This window comes from Solanum verrucosum, unplaced genomic scaffold (genome assembly GCF_900185275.1).
Source record: "Solanum verrucosum unplaced genomic scaffold, falcon-dt-bn FXZP01000235.1, whole genome shotgun sequence".
In the NCBI taxonomy this organism is placed as follows: domain Eukaryota; kingdom Viridiplantae; phylum Streptophyta; class Magnoliopsida; order Solanales; family Solanaceae; genus Solanum; species Solanum verrucosum.
The window spans coordinates 1,059,658-1,081,754 of record NW_026019948.1 but is presented as its reverse complement, the minus strand read 5'-3'; the positions used below and the strand labels follow the sequence as shown (position 1 = coordinate 1,081,754).

At 34.6% G+C, this 22,097-nt stretch overlaps 2 protein-coding genes across 2 annotated transcripts in view; one reads left to right on the top strand and one right to left on the bottom strand.

Annotated features, from left to right (window-relative positions):
* Positions 1–560: 560 nt before the first annotated feature.
* LOC125812775 (putative cyclin-A3-1) lies at positions 561–2,829 on the top strand. The gene is made up of 4 exons (XM_049492250.1): positions 561–973; positions 1,470–1,702; positions 1,800–2,271; positions 2,363–2,829. The coding sequence occupies exons 1-4, from the start codon at positions 647–649 to the stop codon at positions 2,435–2,437; spliced, it is 1,107 nt and encodes a 368-aa protein (XP_049348207.1). The 5' UTR covers positions 561–646; the 3' UTR covers positions 2,438–2,829.
* Positions 2,830–4,695: 1,866 nt separating this feature from the next.
* The window catches only part of LOC125811425 (WD40 repeat-containing protein HOS15-like), a 286,140-nt gene continuing 268,738 nt past the window's right edge, over positions 4,696–22,097 (bottom strand). The window contains exons 2-15 of the mRNA XM_049490908.1: positions 16,874–16,986; positions 13,834–13,979; positions 13,320–13,743; positions 13,068–13,162; positions 12,908–12,954; positions 11,437–11,587; positions 11,288–11,351; positions 8,790–8,948; positions 8,570–8,691; positions 7,563–7,637; positions 6,788–6,841; positions 6,614–6,687; positions 5,645–5,719; positions 4,696–5,237 (exon numbers count right to left, since the gene is read on the bottom strand). Of these exons, the coding sequence (XP_049346865.1) occupies positions 5,018–5,237; positions 5,645–5,719; positions 6,614–6,687; positions 6,788–6,841; positions 7,563–7,637; positions 8,570–8,691; positions 8,790–8,948; positions 11,288–11,351; positions 11,437–11,587; positions 12,908–12,954; positions 13,068–13,162; positions 13,320–13,743; positions 13,834–13,979; positions 16,874–16,934 (1,767 nt within the window). The 5' untranslated portion in view covers positions 16,935–16,986 and the 3' untranslated portion in view covers positions 4,696–5,017. The remainder of the gene's footprint in view (positions 5,238–5,644; positions 5,720–6,613; positions 6,688–6,787; positions 6,842–7,562; positions 7,638–8,569; positions 8,692–8,789; positions 8,949–11,287; positions 11,352–11,436; positions 11,588–12,907; positions 12,955–13,067; positions 13,163–13,319; positions 13,744–13,833; positions 13,980–16,873; positions 16,987–22,097) is intronic.

Here is a 22,097-nt window from a genome sequence, read left to right as displayed (position 1 = left end):
TAAGTCAGATAAGGAAAGCTAAAACAAGTGAGGCAATTTATTAAAATCACGTGACACAAATCATTTTTAAGATTCTTTAAACTTAATCTGATAATAAAATGGATAAATTTACATCATTTATTATACGACAAATGTATATATTCGATATTCACATTGAAATTTAACAAAATTTAAATTTCACGCGAAAAAAATTCATATTAAAAATATAACGTTTCCTAACAAAGGTGACTCAATATGAAAAGAAGTCAAAACCAAGTCTGCGAATATATATAAGTCGGGAGCGGGTGGGAGGGAGGGAAAAATGAAAATTAGCCAAATTTTACCAACTTCGAATTTCAAAACAGTTTGGCCCCCAAAAGCTGAAACAAACTCTGTATTTAACCAAAAAAAGAACACTTTGCTTCTTTGTTTTAACTTTTGTCATCACCCTCCAAATCTCATTTTCCCAAAATAACTTCAAAAAAACGCCTGCGCCCGCCCGCTCACTCTAAAATTTTCGAAAAAATTCAACTCTAACATCTGGCGCTATATATATATATTATAAACCTCTCATTTTCCTTGAATCTCTCAACTCTTTGCTCTTCTTTTTCTTGTTTCTTTCTTGTAACTGAAAGAGAAAGAGCGAGGAAAAGGGAGAGGTGCATTAATGGCGGATTCAGAAAATTGTGGTAGAGTTACGCGTTTAGCAAAGAAAAGGGCAGCAGAGGGTATGGCTCCACAAGAACAACGAAGGTCGAGTAAGAAGAGGGTTGTTTTGGGTGAGATTCAGAATTTTTCTATTGTGGGTTTGAAACAGATTAAGGGTTTGGAGAGTAAAATTCAGAAACTCAAATCTAAGAAGAAGGTGAAAAGGGTTGTGACTTGTAAGACTGTTGATGAGAAGGAAGTGAGTGCTATTGATGATGATGTTGATGACCCTCAGATGTGTACAACTTATGTTTCTGATATATATGATTACCTTCGTAAAATGGAGGTTCGTTTATTCTTTTAATTTGCTCCATTGTACATACTATTTGAATTAGAGAATCTTAGTAGTTTAATTCGTTGGGTACTTGAATTTTCACCTTCTTAGTGAACATTCGATTCCCCATCTTGTAATCTCCTCCCAAACACCTAAATATTTTACTTATTTAAAAAAGTGTACAGTATTTGAATGTAATTGGTTCAAATGGAGTGAAATAGATACTGGGGATTTACATAGCCAAGATGACTAATTTGAGATTTAAATGTTGTAGTTGTTGCTATGGTTATTTGTTTGTTGAACTTGATTTTTGTTTCTTATGTCTTGTGTGATTACGCTGGGTATGTTGTTGTTGACTTATTTTGTGATTGAATTTGTTTAAATTAAAGTTAGGATACTGGAAATTCAATTGTGCTTACTGTTATGAATTATTGGATCTGAGTTTAAGGTCTATAATAATGGTGTTAGCTGCTTGAGGTTTGATAAAGCTGTTGATTTTTGTGTTCAGATTGATGAAAAGAGGAGACCTTTGCCTGATTACTTAGAGAAAGTTCAAAAGGATGTGAGTGCAGCCATGAGAGGAATATTGGTTGATTGGCTGGTGGAAGTTTCAGAGGAATACAAGCTACTTTCAGACACATTATACCTTACTGTTTCCTACCTCGACCGATTCTTATCCACAAATGTCATCACCAGGCAAAAACTTCAGCTTTTAGGTGTTTCCTCGATGCTTATTGCTGCGTAAGTATCTTAGCTTGACATTGAATTGAATCCCCTGAGAAATTTGGCTATGTATATGATTTTGCTAATGAGTGTATTCTGATCCGGTGATATACAGGAAGTATGAGGAGATTAGTCCACCACATGTTGAAGATTTTTGTTACATTACGGACAATACATATACGAAGGAAGAGGTTGTGAAGATGGAAACTGATGTGCTAAACTCGCTCCAATTTGAGATGGGGAATCCCACTGTGAAAACATTTCTCAGAAGATTTACTGGGATTGCTCAAGAAGAATATAAAACCCCCAATTTGCAGTTGGAGTTCTTGGGCTATTACCTATCAGAGTTAAGCATAATGGATTATAGCTGTGTGAAATTCTTACCTTCTTTGGTGGCTGCTTCTGTTATATTCCTTTCAAGGTTTACACTACAACCAAATGCACATCCATGGAGTGCAGCTCTTCAACGATATTCGGGATATAAAGCATCAGACTTGAAAGAATGTGTTCTTATCCTACATGACTTGCAATTAAGTAGACGTGGTGGTTCTTTGGTTGCTGTGAGGGACAAATATAAGCAACATAAGGTATTAATCTAAGTTGATCAGTGTGATTATTTTGTTGTAGATTCTTGATTTATTCAGCTATTTAACTTGACTTGTCATTTACTTGTTACAGTTCAAATGTGTGTCAACGTTGACCTCCCTCATGGAAATACCAGCTTCATTCTTTGAAGATACAAGACAGTTATGAATTATGCTTCTGCTTGGAGGACATATAGCTTAGAGAGTACCAACGATTCCCAGAACGAATGGACTGTGTTCTTGGTTTTGCTCAACTTGGATGGCTGGCCAACGGTGCTTTAAGGGCGTGGAGGACATTACTTTGTTTTAGTAATTTTTGCAGTCCTATGCAAGAATTTACTAGTTGGTAGTAAGATAAAAGTTTGACAATTTTTTGTAGCACAGTCAGAAATTGGTAGATGTTTTGGCTTAGAACCATTGAATAGATTGTGAAGTTATTGGTTCAATTTACTAGTCTAGTATTCTAGAGATGATGTTTGGTAGTATTTGATAGAGATTCAAATCATTCTATGTAAAAAGCCCAAATAGCTTCAGAATTAAAGAATACATTTGTTGAATTCATTGGGTTCATTTTCAGAAGTACTTGGTTGTATACATTTGCAGCTTGTAGTCTCTTTTCTGGTTTGTTATTTTTTCTCATAGAAAAGTGAAAAATATATGGGTATCCAATGATGATATAAGTACTCTTTTGTCTTAAAATAAGTGGTTTCTTATCAAAAGAAAAGTATCTCTAATTAAAGTGTTAGCTTTAAGAATTGAAGACCAAAGGATAGTTGTAATTGTTTCCTACTATATTTTTATATTAAGGAGCTACTCCCTCTATTTCATTTTACTTGTCTATTTTAGTAAATTAAGAGAGTACTATTATTTTTCTCATATTAACCTCAGTATTCCCTCTAGTTTATATAAAGTAAATTGTTGTGACTTTTTTTATAATTCAAAATAAGTGAATTATTAAAGTTCAAGAGAATTGTTGGAACTTATTCTTTAATTCAATGAGATCTTAACTACTTTACAATTTTTAGCACAATAATTTGGGAATAATCAAAAGTAATAGTGAAAAATAGTCTTTGAATTATATCATAATTATTTTCTTAAGGGGCATGTCATACCCAACAATTCACTTATTATTAAACTAGAGAAAGTATGAAATAATGATATAAAATGAGTAAACTGACCAAATATAGTATTAGTCAAATTTATAGTACCAAAATATTATCAATAAAGTTAATTTAGTAAAATATATTTCTAATTAAAAATTTTTAAGGAGCGTGGCTAGTCAATATGGACCAACCGTTTTTTTTCTCCTTATTTTGATACAGAGGTAATAAGTGAAATTTCAGAATTCTCGTGATCTTCGTGAAAGATCCAACTTTTAATTATTTTTGGGAGTATCTTTATGTTTCAAATTTGTACCCTTTTGAATTTGAAATTTGAGACGTTTACAGCCTTTATTTCCTACTTGTGTTATCCTTTATTTTGGATGTTGTGACTTGTTTTCATTCCACATGTAAAGAAGATACGTACCTTGAGTTTTTTTTATAAAGATTATTTTTACACAAATATCTACGTAGGTAAAAGATTATTTATCCACCAATATCTAGTTAATTTAAAGTTTACGGGGTCGAAATTCTGATTCTAAATAAGATCTATATTAACAATTTGTACATATTCAATGAATTTCTTAATACAAACTCTTAGTTACTAAAATGAAATAATTAGAAAGGTTTGTTAGATACCCCTCTCCTAGAAGGATTATATATATTGTTATATTATCCTGTTGCAGTAAATTGTATATTTAGTAGCATACGGTATAAAATCATGAGCAGAGCTGATTGACATCAATGGAGAAAGGTACATATAAATAGTTGAATCATACTATTGTATATATAACGTGTAAATTGTATATCCTGAAGGTAGATGGTAGAATACAAGTAGTACACAAATATATCATGTAAGTTATATACCTTCAACCTACATAGCTATTAGGTATTTTTCTAAATAAGTATAAAGTATAGTATTTTTTAAAATTAATATTTTCAAGTATAGGGATTAGAAATGATCACATTTACCCGAAGAGAAGTGGATAAAATGCAAGAAGATCGCTTGAGATAGTTTGGACATTCTATATCAACCTATAAATGCACCAATCCGTAGCTGTGAACCTATAGTAAGTAAAGGTTTTAAAAAGAGACGAGATAGACCTAAATTTACATTAAAGGAAGTTGTCACAAAAGACATGCAAGATAGGGCATAATGGAAGGGGGAAAATCCATATAGGTGAAAACTATTTTGCCTGTATACTGTTCTAACCCAATCCCTATCCCATAGTCTTATTGGGTTTGCAGTAGAGGGTGGCGAACCCGCTCGAGTCTCCGACGGTGTTAGCAGTAGAACATCAACCTGAAACTGGCGAGAAATACAATTAATGTAACTTGATATCAACATTTTGGGCAACAAATATAGTTGCGACAGAAGAGTCACTGCCGCAGCAGCTTCCTCACTTCAACACAGTACAATGGCTGTAATTTACAGCTTCAGCTGTACCAAAACCTAAACCTAGGTCAGTACTCAGTACCATGATCCTATCTGCATATCTACAACACGCTACAAATACTGATTTGTTGAATATCAACTGTTCTACAATTCTACATGCGTCAACCAAACACACTTTTGCCACCAATCAAGCGTTGCTTGTTACAAGTGCATGTTTGTTCAACTCTATCTTTTTCATGTTTGTTCTGCAACCCTACATCCGAACATCAAAGACACACACCACATTGTCTGCAAAACAAGCTGCGACCTTGCTGCCTTCCTTGTTCCAGCACACTTCAAAGATTCCACCATTTCCACTGTACGTTTTTATGATCTTCGCGTCTTTCACAGACCATATATTCAAGCATCTATCCAATGATCCGGTAGCCAAGTACTCACTGTTTGGGCTAAATGCGACAGAGTAAACAGGATCCCTGGGTTTAAAATCGAAGAGACCCCAATGAGTACTAACAGATATCCAGTCACATAACAAGAATACTAGAAATATTTAAGAGAAACTGTCTAGCTTTTCCATGCTATCCTTCAGGCACTCTCCTACAAGTAAATAATAGTAAACCAGTAATAAAAATAACCAAAAGAAATCATTAGTTCAAGTGTTCAACCAAGCAAAACGAAAAAAATCACCACATTTGGAGTTTATTTTTGTCCCACTAGTAATATAACAATGACTTCTTCTATGAGATTGTGTGATCACCACATTAGGAGTTTATTTTTGTCCCACTAGTAATATAACAATGACTTCTTCTATGAGATTGCGTGATCACCTCACAGCATTTTTCATGGAAAACGTAATAAGCAACAAGAAAATTACATCCATTACCTATGACCATTCAAGCTGTGGACGAGACGGCCAATTTCAACATCCCAAAGCTTCACTGTGGAGTCAAAAGAAGCACTGCACAAGAAATTAAAAGTTTGAATGAAAAAACAGGCACAAGAAATATAAGAGTGAAGAAACCACAAAATAAGGTACTCATTGTCTGATATTCGGGTTATTCCTCAAGAGTGTGAAGGGATGTAGAACATGAAGCAAAATCGGACAAACCTAAGCTATTTAATAGACAATGTTACATGCAGATAGCTAAATAAGGACATATTGAATAAAATTGCAGGGACATCATTAAGAAGGCAAGAGTAGGGGCCAATAATAGAGTCTCTTAATGTGCACATCATATATTTCTGGAGATATTGTCACTCTATGAAATAGAAGAAGTGTAATGAGGAGTTAATAGGAAGCTATCTTCCCCCATGCTTTAAAAGAGAGAAAAAAAAGAAGAGTAAATCGACCATGTATGCTTCAGTCCCAATCTAGTAGTCGAGTTCGGCCATCTAAATCATTCATCCAAATGGGTTCTAGCCCATTTCATTTCAATACTAAATAACTACCTTTTAAGGTGTAGAAAAATAAGAGTAGAATTGAACTCAATTTGAAAGGCTATCTCAAGGATAAGAGGGGGTTAATTGGTTTAATAGTTTGAATAGTTAACTTGCCATCTTCACCATGAATCACTGAGAAGAAAACAAGCTTCAAGTGGTAAAAGTAGAACAGCCACGGATTAGCAAGGATAACTCAATACAAGGAGGAAAACAAAAACTACGCAACATAGAGAACGGTCATCCCTTAACCCACTAATTATAATACAATCATAGGACGAGATATGATAGGAAGGAGAGCCGTGAGGTTTCCAAGTGACAGACAATTATGGTAGAAACAGTAGCTCATGCAAAGAATCATCTGTGGCAATAGGGTTTTGATAACTGAGAAATCCCTAAGGGTTAACATAATTACCTTGCCAGCAACAACTTTTGATTTGGGTTGCTCGTACCAGGGCCAGATGGACTCCATCTGATGGTATAGATCTCCTAGAAAATTGAACATCTTAATTAATTGGTGTGTCATCCGATTACACGAATCAAACAAAAGAGAAGTTTGTATATGTATATATAAACTTATATGCTGCACCTTGGCATGCTCTCTGAAATCATGCAAGCAGGTATCTTGTTTCACACTCCATATCTGCACAGGGGATAAGAGTCATCCACCACCAATTTTACAAAACATCAATCAACAGTTATTCATAGGATCAATAAATTTGAAATCTTATCTTAAAGTGAAAATGTGAATCACCTTCCATGCAATCTCTTCTTCTACTAAAAAATATTTTATATAAAGAAGGAACTGAAGATCTGGAATGTGCTTGGGGATTATTAATTTAGCATTCAGGAATCCAGGTCGAAATGCAATTTTTATTTATTTATGTTTTGTGATGATAACTTCTTTTTTTCATGAAATGCTAAAGGTGTACGACAGCAAGGAACTGGTGTGAGAGGTAGAGAATCCCTAGCTTGAGAGAACAAATTTGTCCTAAAAGGACAAATTATTGCACCATGAAACGAAACAAGTCCAAACTAGAGCACAATGGATATAGTGGACCCCACAAGCATGGGATTGAGACATGGTTTTTCTATGAGGTTAAGAGAGGGCATATTGATTATCAGAAAACAAATTTATCACTAAAAGAAACAAAATATGATATGAGCAAAATTATCAGAAGAAAACTAAAAGTACACACATTTGTATCAGCTAATCTGTGTTAACTGCATTCTGAATTTAGATAAGTATATGAGTGCAATTAGTGCAGACTGGTAGTAGGAATGCCCTAGTCAGCAATTTTCTGAAACGTGTGAAGGAACCTTCTCCAGCTATTAATTTTATGAGAGTGTACGTTATCAATTACCTTAGCTGTGGTGTCATCAGAGCATGATGCCAACAAGGAGCCTGAGGGGTCCCACTTAATTGCATTGACTTCACTCTGCAATAACAAGATGGAAATTTTTAACAACACTCACAAAGAGAGTGCTTGAAAATTGCATTCCTACAATCTAGCATGTTAAAAGTTAGCATTTGAATAGGACTTAAACTCGCAAATGTATTCTAGAACACAAAATATTAGAACCACAACTCATAAGATGAAATTCCAAGTAAAAGGTAAGGAAATGATTGTTGGAGATATTCTTGTGCACAGTTGCATGATTATGCATTTGCTTGAGAAATCTTCTGGCAGCCCAACCATTTTTTTACATGGCCAGAGTAAGGGGTCATAAGTTTCTTTAGCCTATCACCCTTGTTACACCATATGTGTAACTACAAGTTAAAACATCATGAGCAACAAGGCATACAGCGATAGAATAAATACAGGCTGTGTCTTAATAATCAAGTAACTCAACCAAGGCAATAGAGGTAAACATATTTTAGGATAACTTTCACAATTAGGCTTTTGTCTGAAACATTATGAGAGCATTGTATGACGTGATGAGCACAGAGCTCAAGAGAGTTGATCTTTTTTGAGCTCCTCGTCCTCCTGTTTTCCCTCACAAAGGTGCACAGCACACCAGCTCCAATAAAATATATATTGGCACTAGTAACCAAATACACACACTGTTCACTTTTACTTGTCCACTATTCCAAAAATAGATTTCCACTTTTACTTGTCACTTTTAACATACCAAAAAGAGACAATTATTTTTTCCATGTTTTACCCTTAGCATTAATTACTTATTCTCCAAATCATTTTTCAAGACCTAATACTGAACATCAATTAATAGGGGTAGTGTGATAAAATAGGCATGTCAATTATTGTTTTCTTAATAAGTGTGCCAAGTCCAAATGTATGAGTAAAAGTAAAAGTGAACGGAGGGAGTATGGAACAACTTTTCCGATCAAAAAAGAATAAGGGAACGCCACCTGATGTCCCGAGAAAGCTTTGAGAGGCCGACTCTCTCCAACTTTACAAACATAAATCATGTTATCAGTGGAGCAAGTCGCAAAGGAATTGTTGTTTCGCCAATCAACATCAAGAGTTGGAGCTGGAATACAATTATATATAAATGGTTAGACAAGAAAGAGAAACCAAACTGTATCATAGTGGAAAAGTTCAACAGTAAAAAAGAACAAGGAAAAGCACCTGAATGAAATTCAAATTGCTGCTTCCATTCGCCTGACTTTACATCCCATACAATTGCGGTTTTGTCTACACTACCACTAAGGAGATAATCACCTTTCTTATTCCACTTCAAAGAGAAGATTGGCCCTTTATGTTTGATTAGTGTATTTACCAGTTCCCCTGGATATAAAGCGACTCGTAAGATCAATCATGAATATCAATAGTAGACATTTGGTGCCATAAGACAAGACAGGTGCTCCACACAATAAACAAGGAAAGACCTCAACAGAAGTTCAAACGCTTGGACAAAAGAAACCAGTTTGATAACTGTTAACTTATTCTGAAATTGACAAAACCATGACTAAGAAGAGTTGATAACAAGGTAACATTTTCCAATTGTGGAAAAAGGGAAGTAACTGAGTTAATGGGGAAACTAAAGTGATATAATGAAATCTTGGGTTGCTTAAGAAGATGCCATTTCTACAACTGTGTTTTTTATCAGGCTGGCAAAAACTTAGATGTTGCAATCGTTGCCTGCAGGATCCTTTAAGAGAGGATTAGCTCATTTTGTGCAAACCAGTAAGGATCATAAAAATTATTTATCTTGAGCACTCTGCTATACTTGCTACACAAGACGGCCTTCGGCTCCCAGTACCACTGCGTAAAATATACTTAATAAACATATCACAGTCATAATTAAAAACTCTCTTTGGTTAGTGTTCTACCAGGAACTTGTTTTATTTCTTCATTTTCTTCGAGTGTTCTGGGGGTGGAGAGGGGAATGCATGGTGCTCAAAGATGTTGAGACAGGGAGATCTATTGTTACCAATCTTTGACCAATTGATCAAAGTGAGGAACCCCATAATACCCATATATCTTTCACTTTTAGGTCTTGTAGGAGGCTATCAAATTAATCCTCAAAGAGGCCAATGAAGAGCTTACCAGCAGTTGCCCAAATGACTTGGCATTGACAAGAGCATTGCTATTAGCCAGTGACATATTGACCTAGTAAAAATAAGGTGATGTCCAGGTTAGCTTATGTGCACCTCGATAATTCCGTTGGACAATTGCTACCTCCCACCAGCACAATTACTCACCAGGCTTAGACAAACAGAAAAAACCACCTACTATCTTTTGCCTCCAGTGAGATTTAAACCTTGATCTCCCATGGTTTTCATTCCACCTCATTGACCATTAGACCATACCCTTAAATAAATTGGTCTCTGGGAACCTCCTGATAGAGTCTTCTTTTTAGTCTAAAAAATTCACATCTCTCTCACAGTTAAACACTAATGTGAAGGAGGAGCTACCATCCAATAACAAGTAGCATAAGTTAGATTCTTTTTTGTTATAACCATGAAATTTTCTGATATCAGTTCTGAAATTTGGTGGATAATAGGTTCGCCATCTAGTTTCTCCTCTTGTACATCAGACTTCACAACCAATAGGATTTGACCACTGAAGTGTGCCTAGCACACATCTCGCGCTATACTATCTTTGCCATTGAAGCAAATCCAGAGGCCAAGTTAGATACTATAGCTAGTATACTTTTACAACTATACTTTCATCTATAGCTAGTATACTTTTACAACTATACTTTCGTCTATAGCTAGTATACTTTTACAACTATACTTTCGTCTATAGCTAGAATACTTTTACAACTATACTTTCGTCTATAACTAGTATACTTTTACAACTATACTTCCGTTAGCGTGCAGAAACCTCCTGAAACTGATCATCTTTTTTGTCTTGAAAGTGGTTTAAGACCTCTCAAGGCTGAAAACTAATGGGCAGGAGGCTACCCTTCACTGAGTAGCAAAAGTTAGGGAGCTTCTGCAGCTAATATATATATATATATATACAACCATCCTTTTAAGGTGGTAGATGTTTAAAATTCTATGGAAATTGGTGGATAATAAATTGGGTCTGCCACATGCCTTTTAGAATCAAATTCGTGATCCATCTCAGTTCTTCAGGGGGGAAACTGCAGGCATTCTAGATAGCTGGACACGAGGACTCTCCCTCTAAAAAGGGAAGTTGAATAAGAAAAGGAAAAATGAGGGATGAATTGCACTGATGCTGACTACAGTAGCAAAGTGATTTACTGATGCTGACTACAGTAGCAAAGTGATTTCAAGAGGACCGATCCTTCACAGGGAAATGCTAGCAATTCCAGAAAGGTTGGAGCTTCTCAGTTTCAGCTATGGAAGTTATCATGTATACTGTAGAACTCAGAAGTGGGGATTCATATAGGTGAACCCAACTTGTTTGAGACTGAGGTGTAGAAGTTGTTGTTGTTTGCACATTCTGTAAGCAGCGCCCTCTCTTGGTGCTATAATAATAAAATAATCAACATCCTCCCCCAAAAATATTTTAAAAACCCATTAAAACATGCGATTACATCTCCTACCATTCAATGGTGTCTCATAAACTCAATATCGTCAGTACCAACTTTACTTTTGCATTTTCCCATACTCCATTGTTCAACAGCAAGAAAACATTAAAAGAAAATTGCTTACCCTCTCGGTTCCAAATTCTTGCTTGCCCATCATAAGAACCTGTTGCAAGTAGGTGTCCCTCGCCCTACACAAGAAAGAAGTCATAGATACAGAAAGTAAAAAAGAAAAATAAGGAGGACAGCCAGTAACAATCTCTAAAAAAACCTTACATTCCACTCAAGTGTAGTAACATCCTTGCTCTTCTCATTTGTTCGACCTTTAAAATGTTTTAATACCATGACTTCTACAGGCCCATTTTGCATGTGGGAATTACAAGTACCATCTCCAATTGTCCAAATCCTAGCAGTAGAATCTCCAGACCTGAGTTCAGGATATCATAAAGTTAGCTGTAACTTGTAAGAACAGGTAAAATCCTAATAAAAATTTAAGGCTGGTTTTGAGCTTTAGATGTGAGCATACCCTGTTCAAAAAATTTTGCAGTTTAGAACACTGAACTCAAGAAATGTACAACGAGAAATATACCACATAATAATGACATTCAAAACTTGATTATTAGCAAGTCAAATTGTTCAAGACTTGGGTGCAGTATAGTCTCATTTCAAAATGAACTATTTGTTTAGATGCCGATACAATTAACTGTGAACATACAAGTCAATGGTAGCATTAAAGTGACAAAGCACAGAACTTGAACCAAAAGAAGAGATCTAATGTAGTCAAGAAATCTGAAGGAGGGTGATAATCTCACGAAGAGACATCATAGACGAAATTCTCAAAGCAAAGATATTGCCATCAATGAACTGATTCAGTATACAGCGTAAAATAAAGCCTTCAGATGTTGAAAAGTCAAATGCTGAAAAGCAGGCATGCTCTTTAAGAGGACAAATGGTTGTCCTCAGAAATATCTCCAACCATGTACGACACATTACTCAATCTGTGTAGGCAATAGCAATTTAAAATTTATTTCCCCCTATTAAATAGTAAGACTAGCTGATTTGATAAGACAAACATGCCCTTTCCCCATCATGTATATAGACCTGAGTGTTTCTGGGACAAAAATTTCTACATTTGGACAAAATCCTTTTAGATTGACTCTACTGTATGCCTTTCCCCCAAGGTGTGGTGTTTACTAGTTATACTATATTTTTTTTGATGAAGGGTATTTCATTCACAAAAGGGTTGATTATACGATATAAACATAGATCTTCCCCATAAGACATCCTCATCTATAGTGATGTATACAACAACTACTATGCCTCAATCCCAAACAAGTTGGAGTTGGCTATATGAATCCCCACTTCTCCCTTTAAGCTCAATTGATGTCATCATCATAACAAATAAAGATAAATATATACAAAATAATAAAATAATACTAATAATAATATTAGAAGTGCTCTAACAAGACTAAATCATATTACCCACTAGTAAATGTTTGATGTATGAACCAGGTAAATGAATCTAGCACACAAATGTGAATACTCGATATAAAGTCTAAAGTAGTCCAGAGTGTAAGAGGTTTAAAAGGGATTTGTGAGATGAATTAGATACTAACAACTAGGCGTTGAAAAAGAACAGTGATCATCTCCAAAGAACTAAAATTCGCAAAATGGAGAGAGGAGAATAAAAATGGAATATAATGGTTCCTATTTAATAGCAGCATCAAAGAAATACTAAGGTGCTAACCCAGATGCAAGAAGTGAACCGTCTGGACTCCAGGCACATGCGAAAACCTGCATAAGTTTAAGAACAACAAAAATAGTCATGATGATATCAACAAAATTAATCAAATCGTTAAATGAGAGTAATACTGATTTTAGGAGCAGTAGATAGTATCCAATTGCACCTCTGATGTATGGCCTTCCAAAATCAGTAAATCAGAACTCTGTATTTCACATGGCAAGGCGGTTGAACTTGTGCAAATCTCCATGGGCTCTGGATCTATTTTGAAACTCAAAAAAGTCAGGAGAGTAGGAACTTCATGCTTTAACACAATTAATAAAGTTCAGACCAAATGTATCAGATGCGTGTATGTTCCAGGATGTCTTGCAGTAAAGTTTGTAAATATTTGCAAGTAAGAAGATGAAGAATATGATACCTCCAGCCTTTCCATTCTCCTCATGTCTAACAATCTCTTTATCTCCATTGGGTTTTGCGTCCATGAGATCCTCACGTGGTATGATATCCTCACGTGCTTTTTCTTTGTCCTTATTTTTCTCTCTCTCCTTATCCTTCTCAATCCTTTCTCTTTCTCTTTCTCTTTCTCGCTCCCGCTCCCGCTCCCGTTCCCGCTCTCGCTCTCGCTCTTTTTCCTTCTGCTGTTTTTCCTTCTCTCTTTCTCTAGCAGGCTCCCGTTCATGCTCCGTTTCACGGTCATTGATATCCTTATCCTTTCCCCTAGGTTTATCTTTCCGAAGCTTTTCCTTTTTTTCTTTTATTATTTTATGTAGCTCATATACATCCTTGGTGATAAGATCAATGGGTTGTATAAACTGGAAGTCTTCGTCCATATCTGTGTCATCCTGCATGCCTTATTATCAGTCAATTGGAAGTTCTCAAAATACCTTAAACTCAGGACTCAAACATCTAAGAATGATAAAAACTGCACTTACAGTGCTCAAATTTGCTTCCAATTCAAGGTATTGAATTCCCTTTTGTACAAAGGTAACCAGACCACCAGGAGGAACTAAATTTCCATCTATTGTGCTCTTATTGATCCCTGCCTCATATCCTAAAGCAAATGCTGAATGTGTGAACCCTGCAAAGAAGTCAGAAAACCAGGAGATTCAAGATGACAGCCCTAAACAACAAAAAGTGGTTACTAAGATTATGAAACCAGAAATATTAAGAGAACTTCAATTGAAATGAATACATAAACAGAAGATATAAGAATGATCACCTAAGATACCTAGCATTTTAAGGGTTCATTTTACCAAATATGTCCATTGTAGCAACAAAGTTACAAGAAATGGATGTGTCAAATTAATCAAATCTAATCAAATCAGAAAAAGATTGAAGAAAAATCAAAGTCATGGAGGAGAAACAAGAGAGAGGCCCAAGACAACTACTTCCTTCTAAATGAAAATCAGAACTGGCACATGTAAGTTCACTCTGATGGGCCTGAAAAATTTAGACAGAACACCTTTGTGCTAAAAGGAACATCACGAGATCAACTGAGAAAGAGGGCGTCTTTAAGCAGTTAAGATGCCATCCCTAACTAACCGACATTTTGTGGTTCCACAGTAATCCACATTGGATAAACCAGAAACATTGTGGTAGGGGAGACATGTCCTTTCTAAACACATTTTCCAGTGAAATTTCCAGTCTACCACACCCTAGAAGAAGAATTCATTAATATATGGAGTGGGGATAGACTCAGAGAGATTGTCTTGCATGTGCATATTTGGGACAGAGGCAGTGCAAATGGAGGATACAGTAGAGCAGTAGAACAGATTTCTTTGTTAGGCATCACCAATCTGTCTAACAATGCCCATCCATTAGAGCAATGCATGCAAGATATGTTAGGAGAAAGAAAAATCCAAAAAGAAGTGTGAGTGTGTCTCCTCAGTCCTCAGTATTGGAAGAACATAAGACCCTACAACAACCACAACACACCCAGTATGATCCCACAAGTGGGGTCTGGGGAGGGTGGGTGTACACAAACCTTACCCCTACTTTGTGTGAGGTAGAGAGGTTGTTTCTGTTGTTTTTGATAGACCCTCAGCTCAAGAAAAGTATTTTCAAAAACGGGTAAGAGAAATACAAGAATAAAAATTATGGTGAAAATATGGTAGAAAGGGAAATCATTGATAGCCAAAAATAACCCAACAACAACAGTATTACAATTGAAGAATAAGATAATAAAGCAACAACAACATAACCCACTGAAATCTCATAGGCGGGTTCTCGGGAGGGTGGAGTATACGCGGACCATACCCCTACCTCGTGGTGGTAGAGAGATTGTTTCCGAAAGACCCTAGACTTTGAAGAATAAGATAATCATAGAATATTAATATGATACTGATGAATAGACAAGGGAGCATGGTGCTCTAAGCTAGAGGAATGCTCTCCTGCCCATAGGAAAGAGAAAAATTGCTCAACTACATACTAACCTTCTACCCTAACCTTTGACCTCCATGTTTACTATCTTGAGGACTTTGAAGATGTATCGTGACATGTCTAATCACCTCTCTCTTCTCTCTGATTCTTCATTGGTCTACCTCTACCTCTCCTTAGACCTATCACTGCCAATCTCTTGCACCTCCTAATTGGGGCATCTGTACTGTTCATTTTTACATGCCCGAACTATCTCAAACTCCCTTTCCGCATCTTGTCCACCACTAAGATCACTATCACTTTGTTCCGTATATCTTTGCTCCGAATCTTATCTTACTAGTATGCTCACACATGCAACTGAGCATTCTCATTTATGCTATATTCATCTTCTGAGCATGTGAATTCTTAACTGGCCAACACTTTACGCCACACTACATAGGTGGTCTAACAATCACTCTATAGAACTTACCTTAAAGTCTCGGTGGCACAATTCTTATCACATAGGACACCGGGTGTGAGCCTCAATTTCATTCACTCTACTCCAATGTGATGTGTGACATCATCGTTAATCTCCCCATTTCCTTGAATTATTGACCCAAGATACTAAAAACTCTCTCTTGGGGATGAACATAAAACCCTAAAGATTATTATTTATAAAGATCCTCCTTTCCAAAGTTTTTTTTTTTTTGCTGACCTGATGCTTAGCAACAATAGGTGTTCTAATCTCTACCTGAATACAAAACTCTTCATTATTGTGGACAGATCACCACAAACTTACAATCTTAAAATCAACATCATAACAAAAGACCAAACTTAGATGGAAGACAATAGAAAGACTCCATAGCTAGTCACAAACATGGAAATACAACTTTTAGCAGTTTTCAGGTATTAGAACTTGAAAACTTCCAGTTTCTCAAAGTTAATCTATCTTTCATGGCATTGTTTCAAAAGTAGAAATTACTCCCTCCGTCTTAAAACATTCCACACTTTTTTCTTCTCGAGATTCAAACTAAGTTTAACTAAACATTGTTAAGATGCATTTGTTTGCCAAGCAAGGATAACTGCAATTAACAGTACTCCTCCTATATCTTCAAAAAATCCAAATTTAACACTAAGAACATAAATTGCTCCGGTCACATCTACTCCGAAAAATTGTTAAAATTGACTTTCTTTGAGCAAAAAACGCCAAAAGAGCTGGTACCAGAGGGAATCTTACACAACGATAATTGCAACTAACAGTACTCCTATATCTCCAAAATATCCAAAATTAAACACTAAAAACATAAATTGCTCCAGTCAGATTTAAAATTGTTCAAATCAACTTTCAGTAAGCAAAAACACCAATCGCCAAACCAGCTGGTAGGAGAGGGAGCGTTACATAAGCGCTCGAGAATAAAATAAAACAAAGCAAACGGAGTATATCATAAACAAACCTATAAACCTAAGTTAAACTGGAAGTTCAAAATCGAAACAAAAAATCATTTCCTCATGGAAACACACGGATATAAGTAAACGATATAAATTATGAGCAGCAAACACTAATTGAACCCTAGGAAAACACATGGTAGCAGCCGAACAGAGAGAAAAGAAGAAAACCTGATTCCTGAAGGTACCGGAAAACCAGGTAGTTGAGCTCCGACGAGGTGAGAGAGATCATTTTGCCGAATGGACGCCGAAGGAAACAAACACCATGTGCTTTCTCTCTCCGAGATTTTAGAGAGGGTGAAACGGAAAGAGATATGTATGAAGGAGACGTTACAAATAGATGTGATTTTCCGTAGCATACGTCATCTTCATCAATGCGGTGATTTGCAAGTTTTGATTTGGGCCTTTCGTGGGCTATTGGAATTTCCTAGCCAAGCCATTTAACGTTTGTACAAAATTTTGGGCCTGCTAAATCTGAATTCAAGTTAAAAAAACATGGAGAAATTTTCGCAAATAATCACTATAATAAACTTGATTATGTTCTATAGTTATAGTTTGCAACTTTGCATATTTACAGTATGTGGCTATAGTTTAAGATGCCTCATTTGTATAATTGGCAAGTTTGTATAATTTACGGGTACGCTTGTATAATTGAGTTATTTTTGTATGAACTCGAAATAACGAATTTATACAAATACAAACATCTTAACTTTAAACAGTTATACAAAGTATATAATAAAAAATTACATTATACAAAAGTTATACAAGTTATATTATACAAATTTTGAATTATACAAACTCAAAACCCCAGCCCGCGTAATTATCACTGAGTGTTGGTCGCGAGTGATAATTAACTAAAATTATAGCTATGATGATTAATTAACAAGTATATGTTTGCTCAACTGTGTAATTTTCCCAAAAACATGGGTCATTTGCACTTTTAATCCCTAATTTGTGTTGCTCTTTAATTTTTGTCCTTCAGGGAAAACAACTTTTTTGCGGCTAGAAATTTATATTTTTTACATCGTAATATCCCATGAGTTATGTCTCACTCCATTGAAGAACTTATATCTCGCTAGACATAAGTTCAATTTCTAAGGATAAATAATAAAGACCAACTCATTTGAAGGACAAATCATGCCAGTAAATGGAAAAACATCTCAAAGGTAAAATTATAATCTTATTTTGCATAGTATCTTGTAAGGCAGACAATGTTTATATCATTTCTTCACATATAAAAAGTGTGTATACAGTTAGAAAAACTATTTATTCTTTGAACTGTAAAGAGAGAAAAAAAAAAAAAAGAGTTTTATGGGTTAAAGATATTATTTTTGAACTCCTATCCAACATTAGATTTTTATATGTTTACCCGGTTTGAAATAATTTTGAATATGCCCTTTTTGAAGTTAGAATTTGTCAAACACAACATTTCATATAGCTAATGTGTCTTTAATTATACTTTGATCATCATATTATTCATATATATGTGCTTTTATTTTCTTGAACAGTGAACTTACTTGGACTACTTACTAGTACTAGATTTGACAATGGTCAATGTCCAAAAGAAAACTTTGTCCTATAGGCCCATTTCTTCACCAGCCCAATAAAATTAAAGTAAGAAAAAAGAAAATACAATACTGAAGCATTTATGAACAATTGAACATAGTAAAGATGAGAATAATGGCAATAACACATAATACGACAATCAAAATTAAAAAATAGCAAATAATAACAAATTTGAAGGAAAATTTAGTATGTGAGTTCACTTTAAGAGAATGGAAAATTGTATGTGTAAGTTCACTTTAAGTGATTTTGTCTTCTTTTTTTTCACAAATTGTAGTCCCATAGCGGTGGACATTAGGGAATTTGATCTCCTTATATGCTTTTGGATATAATTTTTTCTTCATAAGTTAATTTTTGTGATTAAGTTAAACCCAAAATCTATTTCTTTAATATGGTATTAGAGTCAGACTCACCCTAATTAATTATTTTCAATGTTGCTCTTCTCCCCCCCCCCCCCCCCAATATTGTCTACGCTCCAATTATCCCGTCTTGAGCATGCGGGGGATTGTTAGGTCCCACATTAATGGGCATTGGGGAACTTGGTCTCCTTATATTGTCTTGACTCTTACACATTCCTTGACTTATAAATTAACTTTTGTGGGTGAATTAGGTCTGAGGCTAAAAGTGTAGCTAAGGGATTCTATTTAATGCTAAATGTTTGTTGTATATGAAAATTTTCCTTTCTTTAACATGGTAAGAGCTAGGCCCAACCCAATTCCTTGTTTCTGATATTGGGCCCTTTCTTGGCTTACATTGTCTAGCTCCAAATATCTAGTCTTAGGCGCAAGCAATGAGAGTTTAGGAATGACATTTTATTCATATCACTAGAAATAAGGTTTGTGACAGAAATTTAGCTATCTCATTTTGGTCAAGTTTTTCGGGGTAGTTTCCTCTATTCTTTAACACAAACAATTCCAAGTTAAAATTAGTTGTACTCTCAAGTTTAATTGTCATATTACTGTTCCTCCTGGCAAGTGAATTGACTAGTCGATCGAATATATACTGCACCACATATATATTCAGATTATTCAGCCAATTCAATACTTTTTCCCCAAAATTTCAGAATTCAGATTTCTCATCATCAAAGATTGAAGACTTTACATAACTTTTGTCATGCTTTGAAGAGTTCACCATAAGTAGTAGAATATCTGGGCATTGCAGAAGTAGCTATAAAAAGTATTAAGTTGACTACTTTCCAAAGCAGACAAAAATAAAGCACTAGAAGCCATATGCTTTGTTATCATACGCAATTTTGGCCTTATTTTAAGGGACTGAAAGCGAGAGAAGCAAAAAACTTTCTTTAGTAAAAAAGTTCTCGTGAAACACAAGAATATTGTATTACCCATTTGGCCTTTTAACCATAAAGTAAAGAAAAACATAAGGAAAGCCTTCCCATCGAGTGTTGTCTCCCTTGTGCAGGACTATAACACTCGAGGCTCGTCTGGTACGAGGGATAAGAAAATAATTTTTCTCGAAGTTAATTTTAGAATGAGTTAGTCCCTTGTTTGGTTTGAGATAAAATCGCGTTGTGATTGTAGTGTTATTTTTATCTAAAACATTGAGAATGAGATAACAATCCTGAAATAACTAATCTCAGAATAACGTATTGTCTTAACCAAATGAGCCCCTTAATTTTGTAATATAACATAGGTGAATTTAAGATTTTTACTTTATAAATTCAATCTTAGAGATTTTTAGCATTAAACCCATTATATTCTTAAAGTCGTGAATTTATACCTATTATCTATCATAATTTTCATAATTTTTTATAAATAAAATCATTCTTCGCAAAAAAATATTGAATTCAGATGAACCTATTATCTTTGAACTCCCGACCTATATAAATAATCTTTTACCCATGTATATTGGAGTATAATTTCTATACACACCTTTTTTTCGATCTACGTGACTTATCCTAATTCCATCACACCTTTTGGTGTTATATTATATGTTATTCTTGGAAGTTAGTTAAAAAAAAATTACATTTATTAATGTACAGAAGTAAAACTCTGTACTTAAAATACTTCTCACCTCTGTTTTTTTTTTCTACCCAAACTTCCTTTGATAACAGAACAATTCGTATTAGTCTCTGTTTTCAACAACATAATGCAAATCAAGAAGTTTTTGGTGATTCTAGTTTTTCTATATTTGTTATTTGTATCTGCAGCGATGAAAAACGATACAATCAAGAAACAGGTAGAGGAAAAACAGAGTAAGCAGCCGCAAAATAATTGGAAGCTGATGAGGCATTCACTTGATCATGTGTATTTTTCTAGTAAAAGAAGAGTGCCTAATGAATCTGACCCTCTTCATAATCGACGTTGAGGTTTAATTTTACACGCACCAATTTGGACTTTGAGCTCTCTTGATGTGAAATTAGTTGTCAGTCATGTTCTTTTTACTGTGTAATAGCCTACCTACTAACCACATGCTCGACTTAGAAGACATTGAGGGGTAGAGTGGATGATAACCCCAAACCAACTGAGTCATCTCGAAGGACATTGTGAGTCATGATATTTTGGATTTTTTTTTTTTTTTTTTTATGAGGATGAAATGATGATTATGATAGAATTTTACTTCGTGTAATTGCACATCTGATAGTCATGTTACTTTGCCACTTCTTGTAGTTACCTTCTTTTTTACCCCTTTCTATAGCTTTTCATTTTATTTTATTTTTGTAAGACTCGAAATCCATAACTTAGTATTGAAGGCGGAGGGTGCTTGCTGAGTTATTTCTTATATTTGTTTATGTAAGAAAAAAATAATGTATATAAGTGTTTTGCCTTTTTTTTTCTTTCTATCTTTTTAGTAGTATGGGAAAATTTCAGTTCTCTTTTTTTAAGATAGAAGACCTTAATTTGGAATTTGGATTATGCTCTTCTTTTCCCTTTCTTCTTCTATACTCAAGCTATTGTTGATCAAGAGAAATTGATGAAGATAAAATAATACGTATAAAATTTATATGATATATAGTTCAAATTATATATTTGAAATCCACTGATTGGACTTTGAAGTGATTTCGCTGTCAAATTGTTTTGGCTAGGTTTAATTAAAGTAACGATTGATATTGGCTATCGACTGGGTTTCCACTTAATCTGCAGTATCTCACAAAGTCATAATTCAACTATTCAATGATAGAGGCATAAATCTAATTTTACCTAAACAATTTACTATTTGTTTATTTTTAAAAATGTGTTAAATGTGAAAAATTAGTACTCTTTTAGTAATTAATAAGATAACGATGAACATGTTAGTAGTTTGCGTTTAAAATAGGGTTAGTGTACTACGAAAATACTAATTTATTTTTATCATAAGTTTACTGTGTGTTTTTAAGAAATTCAATCAATCTTTATACACAATGTGTTGGATTACTTCCTTCGAGAATAATACAGATTTCTCTATTATTGGAGTCATGATACCTCAAATATCAATAACTAATTCGCAATATCACAAAAAGTCGTGATTTAACTACTCAATTATAGAGACATTAATCTAATTTTACAAAAAAAAAATACTATTTATTTACTTTTAAAAACATGCTAAATGTGAAAGATTAACTGTCTTTGAGTAATTATAAGATAATGATGTTACTGTATATTATAGAAATACTAATGTATTTTTATCATGAGTTCGTAGAATTTATCGTGTATTTTTATGAAATTCAATCCCTTTTTATAAACGATGTGTTAGATTACTTCCTCAGAGAATAGTATAGATTTCTCTATTATTGAAGTCATGGCACCTCAAACACCAATAACTAATCCGCAGTATCTCATAAAGTCGCAATTTAACTATTCAATGATAGAGGCATGAATATAATTTTACCTAAATA

Excerpts from the sequence above, each read along its gene's own strand:
- LOC125812775 (XM_049492250.1), top strand. The coding sequence starts at position 647 with ATGGCGGATTCAGAAAATTGTGGTAGAGTTACGCGTTTAGCAAAGAAA. Across the intron at positions 974-1,469 it reads ATTACCTTCGTAAAATGGAG|ATTGATGAAAAGAGGAGACC; the intron begins GTTCGTTTATTC and ends TTTTGTGTTCAG. Across the intron at positions 2,272-2,362 it reads ACAAATATAAGCAACATAAG|TTCAAATGTGTGTCAACGTT; the intron begins GTATTAATCTAA and ends TACTTGTTACAG.